Genomic DNA, 20,781 nt, shown 5'->3' with positions numbered 1-20,781 from the left:
ACAGGACCAGTTTCACTGTTGGCACAATGGTAATGATTTCTAAAAACTAATATAAAGCCTCTTCCAGCAAGAGATTATTCCTCTCTTCACAGTTCAATTTTGTGTCCTGGTGACTAATAAAAAATAAATAAATCTTAAGTGTTGGGGGGTTTAGAGCACTCATAGAGAACAGGGTAGCCACACTAAGGATCAAGTTTACCTTGACAGGAGCCACTGTGCTACAAAAAACACTTTTTTAACAAAAGTGTCATTTGCAACTTTTTAAAAAAGAAGCTGAATGTGCCCATGTGCTACTTGAACCTGAGTGACAGGTCAGAAGGAATGCCTCTCTAGCCTGACGAGTGGCTTTTGGGGTATGGAAACAATAAGGAAGTATTCTGTTTGTTTGTCAATCCTGGTTAAATTACTGATGAGGACAGATAATATTTTATAAAACATTTTTTTCCACAGATATTTTTTTTGCACTGAGTTTCATGGCATAAGATTTTCCTACCACAGAAAGATAGAGCATAAAAGAAGGAATGGAAGGCAGTTTGTACTTCAAATTAATACATCTGAAGTGAACAAAGCCATCCATTGTGTTGCTTTCTTAAGACTGTTGTTAGATATTAATTTGATAAGGACAGAGTATGTTAAAATGGGACTGAAAAAAATGTTGAACCTTTTTTTTCGTGACTGCTTTATCATACATTATAATGTTTATTGTTGAGATTAAGTACTCTCTATTCAAGCAGTAACAAGTTTCATAGTGGAACAAAAGTAAGCGGCACTCACAAAATTCATTTTCACAAAAAGAATGAACAGAAAGATATGAAAACTATTGATTATGTTGTCTGTGGTGACATACAAACAAAGTGATAACTGTTCACATCTGTAAAAGTTGAAGAATGGCAATGTCAGATTGTGCAAAGATTAGCATAAGAATCTGACATCTTAGGTGAAAATTTATAATTACATTTGACGCTCTGGTAGAGATTCGAATGAGGGTGGAATCTTGTCAAGTAATTTTTTTTGTTGTTGTTCATGTCATTACCAACTGCTTAACCCTTTGATTAGCAACAATTATTACAATGGATAAATGAGGCTATTGGAGATGGAAATTTGTTTTCCTGTGATTTATAGCAGTATTCAAATATCTGTTCCAGATATTTGAGCTAAGCAGCTTCTTAAGCTTAATTTTGTTCTACAGAAGGTGTTTTAAGCGGCATCATATAGTTGTCACACCCCGGGGAAAGTTCTGTGACAACAGCTGATGTGCATCCCTGCCCTTTTTGAAGAAAATTAGGGAACTATCAGAAAGTTATTCAATAAGAATGTGATTTTTTTATCCATGGCTTTTGAACTCTGGTTTGGAGGTACTGCTGTTCTTTCTTTTCTTGCTGTTTGTTGGAAGAGTTTGGTACCACTGTGCTGGTGTGTGGTTTCTTACTAGGCTGCTGACTGGGTTCGTCCATAAATGTTGATGAAGATGCACTGCATGGAAGGGAGTAAAGAAAAAAATCCTTGCTTTCCATAATAAGCTGTTCTGAAGAGAAAGTAAACTCCAGTAAATAACTAATCATTGGGATTTCCTATAAATGAAGGAACACTATTGATACAGATAGATAAAAATATGTCTAAAACTTGAAATGAGATTTGCCACATTAGTTTTGAGGAATGCATGCTGCATTTTATTTCAACATGGACCAATAATGTTCATTCCTAACAATTAGATTATTTGTGATACAGCTCCAAAATGTTCTAGTCTAGATATTTAAAAAGTAGAAATAATGTTTATGTAGCATGAGAAATAGATTTAAACTCACAGAATTGAGAAGGTGATTTTGAGACATCCCAACTTCCCTTTTTTTGTTGTTTTTATGAAAGTAATAAAACATGAGCTTAAATGCTGATTTGAAAAGGAATGCTTTTTCATTTATCTCTATATGCGTCCAACGTGTCACAGTTAAAGATTCACTGATAACCTAATCTAGAATATCATGGTTATAGTATATAAATTAGCACAAAAGTTAATGCTGATTGTTAAATACATCACATTAGCTTTAGTATCTATTTTTCTTATTCTCCCTTATTTTTAAGGACAAAAATTGCATGAGCAGAAATTCAAGTAAAGGAGAAAGAGCAGAAAACATCTGTTGTAATTAATATTCTTGTAGCTCATTCCTGTCCAGAATACTGTCTACATGTAGGGCTGTAGACATTATTAAGATCCCACTGACTTCATAATGTGGAATTTAGGGAAGCCCTGTGTGGTTTAGAGAAGGGCCTCAGGAGTACCTAATCTCCAAGGTGTTATTCTACTCATGATGCATTTACACAGTTCATTTGCAAAGCGTATGCATTTTTTGTTGTGGTTTTCAAGGTAAAATAGCTAATTGCCTATATAAATGTTACTGGTATTTGCAGTACTGGGATGCTCAGAAATAATCTCTTAGAAGCTCATAAAACATTAGAGTATATGTGCTTATTCCACACACTATGTATTTTTCAAATAACATACATCTACTGTACCATAGACTCCTAGAATAATTCAGGCTTGAATGGACCGCTGGAGGTTTGTTAGAGCAACTTCAAAGTTAGACACCTGCCTTATGTTCCGTTGTTTTGAATATTTTTGAGGATAATGTGCTGTTTGACACTCTACTGTGATTTTTTTTTCCTTTATGAAATTCTTCAAATGTTACAAACTCACTGGAGTTTCGGAAACAGTTTGTTTGAATTAATTAATTTCTAACACAAATTTTTAAGACTATGTTAACTCCTGTACATTTCTTAATTTCTTAATTTCCCTGTTCAATTCAACATTTAAAGAACAAGCAAATTAAATTAAACCAGACTAAGTATTTTTAGGACTAACAAACAGAAGAGACCTTGGGGTTATACTGGTCTTCTCACAACAGAATTGCTATGTTGGAATTATCCCCTTAAATGTATTTTTGTGACCATTAAATAACAGTTTTGGAAGCTTAAGTGAGTCCAAAGAAGTCATCAATTACCAATGATATTCTGAATTGTTATTTGTATTCTGCTTTGTGGTACTTTATCTTTAAATTCATTTGAAACTATAAATTCTTATTTATATGACAGTTTATGAAATCCATTTGTCTGTCATACATTAAGTGGAAATACTGCCCATATGCCTCCGTGGTTGCAAAAAAAAAAAAAAAAAAAGTATAATGTTACACAGTGTTTTTAAATTGAGCAGCATGTGATCTTACTGTCAGAAGTCACAGCATGTTGTTTATACATCTGTATATATATGTGTGTTATATATGTATATCTATATATGGAGCAGTTCTCTTCAGTATCTTTATCAATGATCTGGATGATGGGATTGAGTGCACCCTCCGTTTGCTGGCAGACAACACCAAGAAGGGCATCAGGGTGCTGGAGCTTGTCCAAAGACGGACAATGAAGCTGGTGAAGGGCCTAGTCTTACGAGGAGCAGCTGAGGGAGCTTGCATTGTTTAGCCTGGAGAAAAGGAGAGTCCGGGAGAGACCTTATCACAGGTCTCCTCTCCAATTACATTACAGGAGTCTATAGCAAGGTGGGGATCGGTCTCTTCTCCTAAGCACTAAGTGATAAGACAAGAGGAAATGGCCTCAAGTTGCGCCAAAGGAGGTTTCAGTTGGATATTAGGAGAAGTTTCATCACTGAAAGGTTTGTGAGGCATTGGAACAGGCTGCCCAGGGAAGTAGTTGAGTCATCATCCCTAGAGGTATTAAAGAAGTGTGTCCATGTGGTGCTTAAAGACATGGTTCAGCGGTAAACCTAGCGCAGGTGAATGGTTGGACTTCATGATTTTGGAGGTCTTTTCCAACATAGGTGATTCTGTGTAGATACATGATGTACACATACCTCATTCAGTATGTCCAGAATTTCATTATGCCAGACATTTGTGGTTTTAACAGAATATCTGTGATACGCAATTGTTCCTGTCAGACATTGTAAGGTACATGACCATTTAGTAGTAAACAAATTGCAACATTTGCAGAACAGATCAGTACCCCATTGAACTTGGATATGTATTGATGAAGACTGCATGGGATTGATATGTTTCTAAGGTGGCTAAGGGGGTATTGCCACAGGCCACACGTTCTTAGTGAACAAATAGATCTTTGCTGACTGGCTTTTAGAGGTTTCCTGTTCTCAAAATCATTTTACTTGAAAACTCAGAGATGTTTTGCATCAAGAAAGGTTGGTTCTCTGCCATAATTTGACCACTTAACTTGATCTTTTATGGCTTAAAAATTGTTTTTAGAAATATTACACAAATGGGAAAAAAATTCTGCAATACATTTCCTGTATTTGTAGTCTGATTTTCTGTGGTGGCCAAGGAAAGTGACAGGAGTGGAGTTATTTTCAAGTAGAGAAGTACTGAAATACTCAGCTTAAAATTAAAACTTATTCAGATCATTCAAACATCTCGGATAACTGTATAAATTGAAGCCCCCTACTGAAATATGCTACTCCCACACTAATGTGACATGACAAAAAATAGTGTCTTAGCAGAGGAGTTCTCCAAATGTTGTAAGATCTGAGAGTAAAAGATGAATGCTGCTCTCCCTGGCTACAGTAGTGGTCCTGCTATTAAAAATTGGTTTCTGAGGTGTGAACTAATGAGCTCATTAGAAACAGAAACTTCATATAAGTATTATTTGGCTTGAATAAGCTAATATTTAGAGATATTCCCCCCCACCTTTGAATGTGAAGAAAGAACTCATTCAGACTGTAATAATTAATCCTAAGCACTTGCATAGCACTTTATGTTCAAAGTGTTCTACGGACAGTTATTATCCAAATTAATTTAAGTGAAAATATCTTCATTTAGAGTTTAGTAACCGTTCATGTTTCAACTTTATTTCTTAATAATTATTAGAATTAGCGTAGGTCCTGACCCTCGTTTATTTGTGTGTTCAGAAACAAAGACATACAGGAGTCTCTGCGTAATGAAAATTAAAAGCCCAAGCAATAACATTAACACTCTTTTAAATAATTAATTTTAATGTGTGGAAGTGTGAGCAATAAATGTTTTATTGTAAATCCTGATGTGGTAATTAATCTGAGTGATTAGGACTTAATTGCATGTTCATAGAAAATATTACATTTGCTATGAAAGAAGGTTTTTTTGGAGTTCTGATTCCGGAGCTAGACTTGAGAAAAGAGTGGTAGTTAAAAGGAAATGTTCGTGCACTTATATTTAAAATTGGTAAGTTGTAAATGAAAATACATCCTTTATTATTTTAACAATTGATTTTTTAGTTCTTCTGAGCATTTTATTTTACTATGCACTTAATTTTTTTGCCATAGTATTGCTTATACATTAAATATGTCACAAGGATATGCAAGCTGTTAAAATAAGCTAGCAAATACCGTTGGGAGCCAGAGAAGGTATTTGTTTTATTAATCATTTACTCCTTAATTTGGAAACAGCAAAAGCCCTGTTATTCAATAAAGCTTGTCATTATTTTCATACAATGAGTAAGTCTTCCTGTAAAAGATGATAGTTCCAGGTGTACTGGTTGTGAGTTGAGTAGCTGTATTGCACACCAAGTGAGTTCAGATCTCCGCTGAAACTTCAGAGCTGTTCTGGATTTTCACTGATAAAATTTCTTGAGTTTGTATCCTTGGTTGTACTCTGTTGTTTTCCCCAGCAAAATGACATTTTATAAATATATTATGTGCATCTGTGGTTCTATATAGAGCTCCATTTCGCCCATTGAGAATCGGCTCTACTTAAAGGACTCACTTAAAGGATGACTTAGCCTTTGAATTGTACAATAAGCTTCTGACATCATTTTGTTACCTCTTGATCGTTTCTTTTTTTTCCTCTTCGTACCTACTATGCAGCAGTATCCGTGTAGTCTTTCTGAAGATATGATCTTTATTAGTGAAATAATATGCTCTTTCTTTGGGGCTCTTGAAATATGTTCTAACGATAATGGTAATGACTTTGATTAATATTTAATCCCCGTGCTGCTATGTTCTTATAATTTACAAGATCTCAAAGGTAGCTGGGGGGAGGGAAGAAAGGTTTCTGTCTAAGTGTTTCAGTATGAGAGTACTTAGGGAAAAGCATGACTCTTTTTTTATCTTCTATCTGTTTTCTAACCAGAATTTAGGTAAAACCTTTCATAACATGGACATGTTGTTCATGGAAACTCATAAGTTATAGAAGTCATGCTGGAGTTGGCTTATTTTTCATGGCATTTTACTCATTCCTGTATTTGTTTATATTGCATAACAGTCGTCATTCCTCTGAATCATCTGGGAATGCAAACACGGAGGGCACAGACACAGTAGTGTATGCTGGTACAGAGCGGGAAGTGGCTGAGGAGTTTTTTCCTTTTTTATTAGCAGGGGAACTAAAATTTGTAAATACAGCAGGGCAAGCCCAGATTCGTTTCACCCTCCACTCCAAAAGTCACAATATTGGTGTGCAGTGTCACATATCATGTATCCAAAAAGTCTCTTGCATGTATACAGCAGAAGAATTGTTATGGTTTTCAGCCCAGGGAACATGAAAGACAAAATTCTTCAGGAAGCAGTACTAATGCACAAGCTTTGAACAGTTCTCCCCAAGACTTTTTGCATTTTTACAAGATCTTTAGATACCCAGTGATAGTGGGTATCTAAATTATCTATTAATACAGCCATGGTCATCAGTTATTTCAGTCTTTGACTGTTTTACCTGTACTTATAAAATAAACCATTGTGCTGATACAGCACATTTGATTAAAAAGATGCTCATATTTTTTCTCTTCTTGTGCAAGGCTATTTGAATAAGCAAGAAATAGACTGTTTTATGTTTGTTTGTAGAGCTCTCAAATTGAGGATTAACTGTCTAGAGAATTAGAAACTCTATGCATTTGTAGTTACATAGATTCTCTCAATTTACTAATACACTGTAAATATTATGTACACACCAAACTTGAGTGAATTCAACATATGGTTGATGTTTACATAATTAATGAGATGCCAAATTATATTAATGTAACTAGCCATATACATAAAAAGCAAATGTTGCACAATCATCAAGAGCCTAAATTAACCATACCTTATTCTTTACGTCCCGAAATGCTTCTTTGCCAGGACAGGGATTTTGTTCAAAATTGTGGAAATTAAGTTTGAAAATTAATTATCTCTATGTTCCAAACATCATAAACAATATAATTGCCAATGTTAAGATTTCTGGTTATTGTTTCATTGAACAATAATTGGTATGTCTGATCTTACTTTCTGGTCTAAAAACATTATATGTTTCGTTTGTTTGTTTGTTTTATAGATCGGTTAGGCAATGCTAATTTTAATGAAGAATTGTTTTAGAAGGATGAAAGGCGGAAGAGTTTCTCTCTTTAGTCAACAATTTAATTAATGTTTTGAGATGCATTGCTTTCTTGGTAAAGATTCAGTTGTTTCTCAATGAAGAAAATGTGTAGCAAAATATTTTGAGGATTCTAAGAAGAAAAGTGCCTTGCTCTTGAGCATAGCTTGTTTGATTTGCAGCTTATATTTTATTGATGGTAATACCCTGTACTTTATAATACCTTTCAACATAGAATTTCAATCATTTCAGTAATGTTAAGTAATTAAACCTCCCACTGGTTCTGCCAATGGAGGTGTATTTATCATTATAACTATTTTACAAGTGGGCAAACAGAGGCAAATAAGGTTGAGTTACTTAATCAAAGCAATAATAAAAATCAGGCTCCTGTCCCTCAGATGACGTTTCATTAATAGTTCCCTCCAAAATTTGTCATAAATTAAGTATGAATAAAAACAGAGGTCTTACTCCTTGAGCTTAATAAACACACATAAAACTCTGTGCTGAACTGTGGAAATAGTACGGAGATCTTTTGCTTCCTCACGGAGGGGCAGACTTTAGGGAGCTATGTCTGACCATCAACTTAAGATCTTAATTCATGTTGCCAATATGAGCTTAAGTAACTTTGCAGTTTCCAGGGAAATAGGAGATTTTTTTTATTTGGGATGACATTTCCCTTCACCAAAACTAGCTATAATACTGCTCTCTCGCACATGTGTATACATCTACACCTCATTGTTTAAGTTTTCATCCGTACATTCTGCAAGTAGATGTCTTACAAGTAAAGTCACACAGTTATTTTGTCCTAAATATGACTTGGTGGAACTTCCTGGAGAAGTTTAATCGATAGTATTCAGAATGGAAAAAGAGGTCCTAACTGATTAAAATTAAAAAGAAATTGCTAGTATGAATGTAAAATAATTATTTTTTTAAACATACAATGCCAAATATTGGAGTTTTTCTGCTACTGTTGTAATCTGATAGATACTAATATGGCAGCAATCAGAGTTCACTTCAGCAACAAAGAAGCTGTTCAAATCTGAAAGCAATCCTCTCCTTCTGACATGTTGGCACCATCATAGAGGAAAATGTCACGGTCAATATAAGCACATTTACTGACAGTTAGGTTTTTTCCTATGTTACTGAAAACTGTTTGAAACTTGGCTTTTATCAAAAACAGAAACACTGGCCACTCAGAATGATAAAACAATAGTTTACAGCTTAGTCATTTTCCAGTTATAAAGCAATACTTTCATAAAAATAAACAATGCATACAGGAACAAGCCAAAACAATTACTCAGAGAAATTGTTGCATTCTTGCTGTCCTTGCTTTCTGATTTAAAACAACTGTCTCCAGTAGGAACTGGACGAAGAGCAGCGGGTTTTGTTTCATTAGGTATCTACTTGCTGATCAAGATAAAATATAGTTTGAAAATATAGTTGAAACCACGGAGGTGCTTACTAAATTCCTAAATAACCTATTATGTGAAGAACCAGTACACAGATTAAAATGACTTCCATATATTTCACAGACTGGACGTTTCCCAAATTATACAGAGCTTTTGTCCTTCCTAGAGGAAGTAAAAAAAAAAAAAATGACTTAAAGAATGAGCACTTTCGTTAGTAAAATTTATGGTGTTTATTTGATTTGTGTAGTGGTGTTTTTTGCTGTTGTTGTTATTATTTCTGGAGTTTTTTAGAGTCAGGAGGATTTTAATATCTATATCATTTCATACTCTTTTGTCATATCTCAGGAAGGAAAGTACTTGAATGATTTCATTTTGCAAGTATAAATGCTCAAAAGTCAGGTGAAGAGGTAAGGGGTCCAGTAAGCCTGATAATCTGGCAGTGTTGCATGTACAAAGCCAGATAGTTTGGTGTTACAGATGTAGTTCTCTGTGTTGTTCTCTGCTCTTTTAAACTCCCAGAAGTACTAAAATGAAGAGCTTTTGCTCTAACTTTCCAGGAAGATTCCTTCTGTTTCTTGTTCTGAAGGGAGATGATTTTTTTGTTGGTCTCACAGTGGGTGGGATGTGGACTGTGCCCAATATGTGCTCCATGCACTTCAGAGGCTAGATGACATGGGTCTCTCACGTGGAAACCTTGTGTACATGGTTCTGTCTAGAGCAGTGACCCAGTGGTTCATTCTCCATCCCCCAAATTTCTGTGTGTTGCATCTTCACTCCTTCCAGGCCCTGGTAGCTCTGCTGGGCTGCAGCAGACAAAACTGAGGGCAGAGCAGAGGAGAAGTCTCCTCTGCCCAAGTGCGTGGCTTAAAGCTCTCTTTGTGTATAGAATATGGGAAAAGTAACCAAATCCAAAGCTCTGACTTGGTTACATCTGCAGTTTAGCAGAGCACGTTCTTTTGGCACCTGAGCAGTCTCGCTGATTTTGCTGGAACTGCCAGCATAGTTAAGTTGGATGATTTCTGTAGGGCTTTACTGAATCACAGTATTTATCAGCACTGTCACCGCAGAACTGTCAAACTTTTAATGTGCCTGAAGAATTCCAGCCTTTAGATGGATGAGTGTGTGATGTCATCATAACTGCATTTTTATGTAAATGCGTGCCATAAAATAATTTTGGATTAAATGATGTGTTCCTTTCATGTTGGCAGAATATAATTCATCTTTAATGGCAACAGACTGTTGTATATGTGCATCTGAAAGTTAAATATTTTGATTCACACTTATGATGTATTGATTTTACATTGTTACCAAATGGTATTTCAAAATCAATTCAGAATGCCATAGTTCAAAATCTAGTCACTCATAAAGTTATTTTCTTGTAAACCACTCTGAAAGTGGGGGTGGTTAGGAGAGGGTAAGAGCTACAAAGAGAAGGCAAATGGAAGGATTTCAGAGGGTGGTAGGTTTGAGAGCAATCTTAATTTTTATCATTTCTACGTGTTCTTATGCAAACATTGCTTCTGTGGTATTAAACAATAATAAATCCAGAAATGCAAAGCTGTTTGTTATCATCTCACTCTGGATTTGTCTAAATGTATACTAAATCAGTTTTTGGCTTTAAGGAAGTATTCATTGGTTTAAAAAAAAAAAAAAAAAAGAAAACAACACTTGATCCTCATTGTGCAAACATTTACATGTATGTAATCCAGAAAAATTCAGCGTGAGTACATTTTTTGATGTGAACAAATGATGGCAAGACTGCTCAGTTTGGACAGAACACCTTATTCAGTATTACTTTAACCAAAGCCAGAGTAGTTCTGGCTTCACGAGATACTTCAGCACTCTCTGATTCTGTACTGCTGACACTTGTGACACCCTTCATTTGCTGCACTCACATCTGCTAGTGCTAGCGCTACATGAGAGTAGCGTAGGTAAGAAGAAACCTTTGGGGTTTGCATATGATAAAAATGAGAGAGATGCAAAGATACGTTGTTTATGCATAATCACACCAAATCCTTTCAAAAATACTAGTAACTATTAAAAAGAAGATATGATCATAAAAGACTGTCCTATACTCACAGTGCCTGGGTACACTTCTAAAAAGGTGCAAGATAATGTCATATTCTCTCTTGACTTTGTCTACTGCTGTCATGCACATCTTAATGTTGAATTGTAAAAGCTCTTAAGTTATAACCAAGCTACTGTATCTCCTGTAACCATGTGTCTGCAATAACAAATGTGTTTTATGTATTTCTTCCTTTTTATTTCTCTTTTTCCTACAAGATTTTTTTTCCACCAAAGGACTGTATTGGAACAGGAATACTTGCTACAATGAATGAGAAAAGTATTTTTGTGTTTCATGTGTGTATACATATAAACATACATATAAGCAATTCAGTATGTCATCCTATTTTCCTGATGTATATATTAGTTCAGCTTTGCTCTCTGGCTTGTGGTACAATGGTACCTTCCTCCTGGCATAGAGAAGAGGCTCGTTAAATTTGAGCAGCAGAAAACAGTGGCACATCTTGAAGCAGTAGCATCTGGTATTCTCAGCCTCAATCAATGCATGCCAAAGGAATACTGTGTGCTACAAATATGTCTGATAGCCTTTAATGTTTAATAGGTTTTTGTAGTACAATATTGCTCTCTTTCGCTTTCTTTTGACTGCGCTGCCTAATTATCATGTACTTGTACGTACTGCATTATTTCACAAACATAAATACATGCACAGTAATTTCATTTCTAATATAAATGCAAGCTAAGTTTCCCAGGCTATTGGAATTTCTGTATATTAAGCAATTGACTCATCTTTTGCTTACAAGCATTTTTGTTACTATTTTAATAATCCTTTGGTTTTGAGGGTAAAACGGTTCCCAAAACCCTCAGGAGTAAGCAGAGGTGTGTAGATGGATATATAATATTTTTGATCATCCTCTTAATCTTCTTGTTAGTGGGGATAGAACTTCATTGTAAACTACAAAGTCTTCTAAATTAGTGGTCTTCGTCTTGTGTTTTGGGATACTTGAAACTGTCAGTAAAGAATCCACAAATGTGGAGGAGAGAGAGGTGAGATCACATGTACTACCCAACAGTCTGCCCAAGGAAAATCTTCAAGGAAAAAAAAATAAGAAGAAGAACAGCTTAAGAAATCAAACGAAGGTGTAAACCCAACCTGTAGTCCTCCAACTTCTAAATTGTCCTTATTTGACATAAGAAAACCTTGCCGTCCTGTCCCAGAAGTGACACATGGAAATGCTTATTCTCACACTCAAAGCTAGTGTTGGCTAACAGTTAATTTCTGGATGAGGTGGGAGCAGTTGACTTGCACATTCCTTTTTATACATTTGGCTGGACAAAAAGCAGTGGCAGCTGCAAGAGCACGAAGGCTGTGGTTCTGAGGAAGATATGGAGTGACATTTTTTTGTTGTGAATTTCAGTGAGGCATAAGAAAACCTGTTTATTTTGGAGGAGTTCATTCCTGTTCAAAATTGTAGCATGCTGCAGTAGAGTGGTCTGTGGCTTATCTAGTTTTAGTTCAAACAACAAAAGCTGGGTTCGTGTAACAGTAATGCTGGCCATAGCTGTAATTGGAGTTCCACTGAAAATAGAGTCAAACTCCATTTAAATACTTTCAGGGGATGAGGGGAATATCTAATTTGCTTTCTTTAAACCAAGATCTGTTCAGTTCAGACTTGGTACATTTTCTCCCTGCTTTATTAATTCCATTGTGTGAATTGTACTGCTACAACTTTTTTGTTGTATTTCTACAACTTTTATTTGAAAAGAACTGTTATACTTGGCAAAGTTGTAGTGTGTTCTCACATACACAACTCTTAATTTCTGTATTTTAGTATCAAATAACTATTTCAATAAAAATATAAAATGAAAAGTTTGTGGAAGACTGAAATCAAATGGCAGAAATGAGCTTTAGGAAACCCCAAAGACAGAGCTGTAGTTTTGAAAGAGTTCTAGCCCTCTACTTTGCAGGATCTGAAAAAGCAAGCTCTACTATCTCAGTACTTTTATGTTGCCTTTCCAAAGGAAAATGGAGTTGGATGCAGGCCTGAGTTAGATCTCACGGGGATAGTGTTCTGTACCTTAAATTACAATCAGATGTATTTTAGTTCAGATGAAGTTTTCAGCCTAAAATTGGTAAGAAGCCTAATTATTTGACCAGGTTACTATTTACACAGACCACTGTATAGCAATCTGTGATTTATCCACAGCTGGCAACATGTTAACCTTGAAAGGTTTTTATTTTGTGTTTGGAACAGTATTTAAATATCCAACTCTGTTCATTAAATGAAAAACTAAAAGATGGTAGAGATTGCTATGGAGACAAGATGTTATATAAACTGTTCATTTTAATTCTTCAGAATGTAAAAATAGCAAAGAAGCTTGGATGTTTACAGGCTTCCAGTCATTCAAGGTACTGAGTGACTCCATAAGATGCAAAGCATTCTTATGCCCTTTGGACTTTTATTGTCTTTCAAAATCCAGGCATGATTCGCTACAAGCAATCCTGCATTCACTAGACTGGAAAGCGTGGGGTAGGGAGAAATAAACAAGAGACTTCCTAAGTAGTCTTTAACCTGTAGACTTTTTATTATATTATTTTCCAGCAGTATGATGCCTAAGATGATCAGCTAGCTGAAGTAGACAGGAGAAAAATACAGATATGCTATGATCCAAAGACAGAATAATATGGTTAAAACTTGGAAAATAAAATTGTTTCGCTGTTGTACCTTTTAGAGTGGCAGTGTTATAGATAGAACTGAAATGGGGTTTTATTTGTGTGACCCCCCAAAAAAAGATTGCTGTGTACTGTGACATTTTCTCTGGCCCTAAATTTAACCCTTGCTGCTCTTGCTTGAGAATGATTGTTGTTCAGTGAGTTTTGAGAACAGTTCATAAAATTGCTTTTAGAATCATAGAAATAGAACATATGATTTTTTTTTTTAATTAGTGTAAACACCAAGCCATTGTCTAATTAATAGAGTAGTGAAACTAGGGAATTTTTACATAACGCCTGGAACACATGCGGAAAAACATTGCCTATCAGGGTTGGAGGTAAGTGTGTGCAAGGCTAAATTCAAACTGGCATCCTTGAGCTGATCTGTGTACGGGGTTGAAATCACCATTCACAATTTCATAGACAAATTCAGTTCTGTTCATTCTCTGTATCATTTTTTGATTCTTTGTATTTATCTGTGATAACATTCAGCTTGGGGAAGAAGAGATCTTGAAAAATCATTTCCCTAGATCTGTTAGCAACCAAGAACTTTAATATTAAAGAATGAAGGACAATACTCTAGGGGAGGTGATAAACTATATTGTTACGTTTTTTAAAGATGTGGTATAATGGAAAAGAATTCAGTATCTTTTGCGTAAATACTGTAGCTGGATGTCCCATTGAGACTCTGGAGTCTACTGCTGTGTCAGCCGAGGGGCGAGAACTGCAGGTCTGCTCAGTTCTGATAGCTGACAGCATCGCAGTCTCCCTTCCTGTGAGCACCGGTATCCCTTTATGGAGTCTGTGGTCGTAGGCAAATGGGCAGAAATGTGAAAAGCCATAGGTTTTTCCTATAGGATAATTACAACTACTACAGTGACACCATGCTCAACAGATTTGTTATAAACAAGGTAGTAATTTCTCAGGCAAGGGATTTCATTCATCTTTTAGCTGTGTGTAAGCCATCTTATTGGACATTGGAATTAAGCAGTGCAGTCTGATTGACTGTCGTTCTATAAAGGGCCATTTAGAACTATAATGTAGCACCTTTTAAAATACAAACACTAGTCTTGGCTGCCATGGAAAAGGAAACAACATGCAGTGCAGTAGTAGTGGGTTATGTTTAATTCTGGAGCGTTGTCATTCTCAGCATATGCAGATTCTTTGTCACTTCTGTAATTTCTTAATGGAAAGGCAGCATTTAGACATAGTTTTTTGTTTGATTTTAAATCTGTGCATATATATGACAGAAAAGTTGGGTTGGAGAGATGTTATAGAAGCAGCATACTTAATGCGGTTCTTGATTTGAAACTATTAAAATCATTTGTTTTTTCTGGTGCTTGCAGGGATTCTTCCTGACGGTTTCACCAGAAGCAATATTAAAAGTGGCTACTCAAGCTTCTGCAAACAACAAGATCTTCAGCTTGAATCTTTCTGCACCATTTATTAGCCAGTTCTACAAAGAGCCTATGATGAAAGTCATGCCCTATGTTGACGTCCTTTTTGGAAACGAGACGGTGAGTCTTAACAAAGTATTTGCATCTCTTGCACCTGCTTGGTTGTGTCCAGAAGCCTGCTTTTTGGTTTTCCTTCACATAGAAAGTCACCATCTGAGGTGTCAGTAGAGAATGAAATCTGCAGTCACTGGACTGTGAAATTTCCATTGATGCCAAACACGTAACTTGACCCGTCAGAGGTTTGCAACTTGCTTGTTTTAGTGTGGCAACACATGAACAAGTTACTCTAGATTAAAAGAGGGTATGTCCAACACATTGGCTGTTTCCTAATAGCTGCCCGTATACATGATGTACTCACTCAGCAGTTAAATCTCTGCTGGAAGAAAAAAATATGAAGGGCCACTGCAGAGCTACTGAAGTGCTGTAACTTGTTTCCATACACATACTCCTATTCCCGATAGCATTTTCTGTGATGAAGTAGAATCTTTGGGGAGAAGGTGTAGGAGAAAGCTAAAAACATTTAATTGGTTTAGAAGGCTCTCATTGATTTTTATGGTAGATAGACTGGTGGTCCATCTAAGGAAGGCTTATCTTTGCTATGCAACAGTTGGGAAACAGATTGCATGAAACTCTGCCTGGAAGTCCATGGTAATAGACCAGCTGAATTCAGATTTCACTCATTGTAGTGCTATCACTTTTTGATTTTTTCCACTTCAGAAAGTGCTTTTAAAAATTAGTTTGTTCTGCACAAAATGGTTAAGTAAATAAATAAATCTTAGAAAGTGTGATATACCTAAATGAAGTGTTGGCATGTCTCTCAAGATAACTACGTTAGTACTGGAAAATTATGGAAAAGTTACTCATTCCTGTTAGTGGTTATTCCTGATTGTGACACAGAGAGTTCCACCAACACAAATCAATTTTTACACTGTTTCTGCATCTACACATTAGGGGCTAGCATTATTACAAATACAGTACCTAAAGAAGTACTTTTAAAATGGAGAATACAGCAATGTTTTTAGATGCAGTAGGATAAGAAAAAAAAAAAAAAAAAAAAAACAAAACGTAGATAGCAATATGGAAGTAGTATTTTCTGGACATTTTGCTGCTATTGCCAGTTTTTGCTTTAATTCAGTCTTCTGCAATACAGTCCTTACAAAGAGCATTTGGATTTCATAGTAGTGTATTCTAAAGAAAAAAAAAGTCAGGTCTCACAAATTAGGTAGACCAAGTCTAGTCAGTGTTTGGGTGGGAAAGGTTCAGAGTAATTTCTGGGATTAAATATTGCTGGTCTTCTCTATAGATATTGTCCCATTCACCTATTGGGAGAATTCATATCACAGGAGTTCGTAAGGTACTGTTTCTCAGAAGATAAAACACAGATTGGTACTACTTGTATATTTGCATGCTTTGTAAGCAATAGTCCACTATACTGGCAACATTCCAGTTTTGCAAATTATATTCAGTCTACCTTAATTTCCCCTGACATTTCAGTTTGCTGTGGTGTTTTTCACCTGCTGTCATAAAATACTGTGTAGGATTGTTGTGCATATTAAAGTGTGAAATATTTCCTGCATTTTCTTTGTATAATTTCTGAAGCGTCCTGTTGTCTTGCAGGGTAAAAGACACTATTTAAGCTTAAGTGACCATCCTTGGACTTGTCTGTACCATGTGTAAACACTCTGGAGTACCAGCCTCTCATGGTATACTTTTGTAATCAGTTGAAACCCTGGTCATCTTTTAGTATCTGTTTTCCACTATATAAGCTGGACGTTGCTACTTTTGAGTTGTTGAAATCATATTCACAGTGGTTTATTCTCTTGTCGTTCTGTGTGACTTGAAACCACACTCTTGGCATGGTATACTTCCAGTTTATAGTAGCTGCTGTATCTTGTAATTGTCAGTCTTCCTGCTCTCTGCATATGGTTTGTGGTAAAGAATAGTTACAAAACTCAAGAGAAGCTTACTCTGACATGTTCTGCATTCTGGTAGCTTCCTTCTTTGTTTATTGTTCCTACATTTATTTCATCTGCAAGTACATTCAGGACTTTGTGTTTATGTATGCCTTGATGGGGAACGAACCTCCCCAGCTAGTCAACACCAAAATTTTGCCCATTTACTGTGATTTCCTTTTACTTTTTTCTGTTTTCCATCAGTTTTGCTAGTTTAGTTAAATCCTTAAAGTGCGTAAGTTAACACATACGCAAGACATACAAAGTTGTGTCGTTGTTTTTTATTAGTACAAACAATAGACTCAGACATGGTTTTTATTCTTCTCTATGTTTATCTTCACTCCACATTATAGACCAATACAATTTGATTGTTAATCACTGAGCTGTTTGTTTTTTTTAGAGTAATACAAAAAACATCCAAGAACAGCAAAATTCCAAATTACTGCCATTCCTAAACTAAAAACAATTGGCGAAGTGATTTTAAATTACATCTTCTACTTAAAAATTTACATCTGAATGGAGATTGGTTATTTCAAGTTTCAGCCAGATGGTAATTAAAATGGGCAAGTTATAAACCTCTTAGAATAAATGTTCTAGTTCAGAATGTAAATGCCAGCATACCCTTAACTGCGATGGAGACATTGAATGCTGTGATAACAACTCAATACATTTATCAGTTTCAGCATTAGCTCAATGACCAGTGGTGTTTTGATCATTGCTTTAAAACCCTTTTACGACTAGCCAAACATCTTGCCTTGGATTTTAATACTTATTAACTGTACTTCATGTAATAAATTTAGTACAGAACATTCAGAATAGGAATAATTACATGTTCATTGCTGCTAACCAATTAGGGCCATTCTGCAGTTATTATCTAGCAATACATGACTGGAGAACTTGATTATTGTCATTGCTTTTAATTTTTATTAAATTAAGTTTTTTTTAATAGTGTCATTTTGCAAATGATTCTTAGCAATAATACCTTCCAAGCTACCATAATCACTGGATAATTAACCTGCCAGGATTAAGCACACTCTACTTTGCCTCAGGATGCTTAACTCTCAAATAAGGTCAATTATCTCCTGATGATAACTGCTTTGTCACAAGTTGCTGCTTAATTCATCTGTAGAAGCTCACCTTAGAATACATATTTTACAACTCAGAGTAACTTACAGTAACTGAATGGTCAAAGGAGTGAAAGCTTTTAAAATTACATCCCTACATAAAATTGTGCCATGTTTCCTACGCAGCAATTACCAGGCAAGTAGAGGAGACAAAATTTGCATCTATTTCTTTTCTAGACCACTTTCTCAGTTAGGGCTAAAACTTACTGTCTCTGATGCACTTTGCAACAGGGTCAACCCAGGAAGCACCACTTCTGTGCTACTTTATTTTCATCAGAGAACCCATAGAGAAGTAAGTAATGGCCACAGGAACATGCCCTCCTATTTTTAGTCTCCCCAAAAGATGTGAGTTACAGTAGCTTTTCTTCAGGGAAGGGACTACTTCTGATGGGAAAGGTTCTGTGTTGTGGAACATGTAGCTGGGGATAGCAGTTTCTTTCCTTTGGAGTTCTTCGGAATTCAAGGGACTCTACAAAGCTTTCATATGATTCATCCCCACATATGGCAGTCATTCACGACTCAGAGAGGAATATTTATTAATATATTGATGTGGTAAAGATCTTCTGGGTTGTCTTCCTACATGCAGGCAGGATATCACTGAGAAATTTTAGAATTTAGAAATTTCAGAATTACAGACATGCTGAGCTCCACATCTACTGCTTTGTAATTAAAAAACAAAAAACAAACAAACAAAAAAAACCAATATACCTTGTATGTAGTGTGCAACAATCAGTAAAAGTTAAGGAGGGTATGGAAAATAGAAATCATGGATTTTTTTTAAGCAGTGGAATAAACAAAAATAATGTCACAAATCTTGGAAATGAGATCTTCCTCTCTAGTGTAAAGAGCTGTTACTTCTAAACACACAGTCTCTGAACAAATTAATTACAGGATTGTAAACTGAATTCTGCAAAGACAGATGCTTCTGCTAGCTGTTTGGGAAATTGATGCTGGTGTGACAGCAAACGTGCTGAAAAGAGAAAGTTGTGTGCAAGACATCTATGTTTTAGCAAGCGATGACAATAGCTTTAGTAATGATTCTGGAATTATGAATCCTGATCTTTAAAAAGATGGGGGCCTTTGTATGCGATAAGATATCAGGCAGCTCTTGTCATCATTTCAGCTTATAATTACACTGAAATGGCACATTTTGTTACATTAATTTAAAATGCTTTCAAGTGAGGCATCAAATACTAACATAAACATCCCCACAAATATATGTGGTTTAAATATAGTCTTTGTGAACCTTTATAAGCCTTTATAAAGGCAAGTCTCCTTAATGACATGGGAAATTCACTTTAATGGCTGATTAACAGTCATTAAAACTGATAAACTCTTTAAAACAGATAACAATGGTTAACATTCTCCCGATTTGATCTTGCTGTCTGTAGGTTTGTGCTTTTCTTAACTGTAGGAGTGAATGGATTTCTCTGGCATAAAACTGTTTTCAACACTCTGGGATTTACACCTAAATGACAGTTTCCAAATAAATTAGTCTATTCCCTTCATGTAACTTATAACACATGTTTGTAAACAACTTTCACTGTACATACTTCGGTATATAACGTTACCATATGATATTTGGGCAAAACTCAGTCCTATCTATAAGCTTTGCTGGATTATCACCTGGGACAGGATTGGATTAGAAATCCGCCCACAGCTCACAAGAACAAGATGTAATAGCCTTTGTAAGGTAAACGAGCCGCATGGTGATTCTTTTTAAAACTGATGTGCATTTACAATGGTGTAATTGAATTGATCTGAATTTACACCAATCTAATTGCTACTGTTCATGCACCTAGCAGATCCTTTACCACACTGACTGCACACCTTTTCAAACTGGTGAAGTGTCTGTTTCTGAGGAAATGATTAAGAGATGAGAGACAGGAGAAAATCAGGTGGCAGGTATAATTTGGTATGTGGAGGAAGGGAAATACAGTTTGACTTTTGATGAGTGAGGAAAGGGAAGAAAACGTTTCAATCTGTTCTTCCATATCAGGCAGAACCAAGGAGAGAGGAATATAGCAAAGGATGGCTGGTCGTGTCATAAATATCACAAAGTTGTTTCTGTAATTAATTTCAAGTAAGCATTTACAATTATTTTTAAATGTTTGAAATTATCCAGTAGAAGGCAAACACTAAATTGCATTTGGATTGAAACTATGCATCTCAAGGAGGCTCATTTTACTGAACCTGCATGCATTTAAAGAGCTCTTAAGATACCTTAATTCTTTAATTCTTCAGCTTTCAGAAATTGATGGATATTGAGGAGTTACTTTCAGCCAGTGGTTGTTTGTAAGCTATCTTCCTTATGAATTCCACCTTTACATTCAGCTTCTAAATGATTTCCCATTCTGATTTAAGTTTTCAGAAGTATTAATCATCTTAAATGAATTAAGTTGAGTGTCAATGTTTTGCATTTCAATATATATGTCAGTACTTTCCATTTCATTATGCTTTCAGAGGTTTTCAGAAACTTGCCCCACTGGTGAGGGTAATTATCTTCATTTCATAGTCTGAGTGAGACAGTGAGACTTGCACATTCCCTTACAGGGAGTTTGCAGTTCAGTTAAAAACCATAGTCAGATATTCTGACCCAGTTTATTAAATCCACATGGGAAAAAAATTTGTAAGGAGACATCTCATCTTCTCTTCTGTTTTAGCAGGTAGAGGTTTTTAAGGTCAACTGCTGGTTGTGTTTGCTTTTCTAAACTGCTGTAAACAGATGGAGATTTCTTTTTATAAATCCTACATTCGAGACTACTGCATAGTCTTTGGA

The 20,781-nt window shown here is 35.6% G+C and overlaps 1 protein-coding gene across 2 annotated transcripts in view; it reads left to right on the top strand.

Moving 5' to 3' along the window:
- The window catches only part of ADK (adenosine kinase), a 276,073-nt gene that overhangs the window by 183,389 nt on the left and 71,903 nt on the right, over window positions 1–20,781 (top strand). For both annotated transcript variants that reach the window (XM_068689294.1, XM_068689295.1), the window contains exon 7: window positions 14,816–14,986. In XM_068689294.1, coding sequence (XP_068545395.1) covers window positions 14,816–14,986 — 171 coding nt within the window. The remainder of the gene's footprint in view (window positions 1–14,815; window positions 14,987–20,781) is intronic.

The sequence above is a fragment of the Anas acuta genome, chromosome 7, assembly GCF_963932015.1.
Source record: "Anas acuta chromosome 7, bAnaAcu1.1, whole genome shotgun sequence".
Taxonomy (NCBI): domain Eukaryota; kingdom Metazoa; phylum Chordata; class Aves; order Anseriformes; family Anatidae; genus Anas; species Anas acuta.
This window is presented reverse-complemented; position numbering and strand designations above follow the sequence as displayed.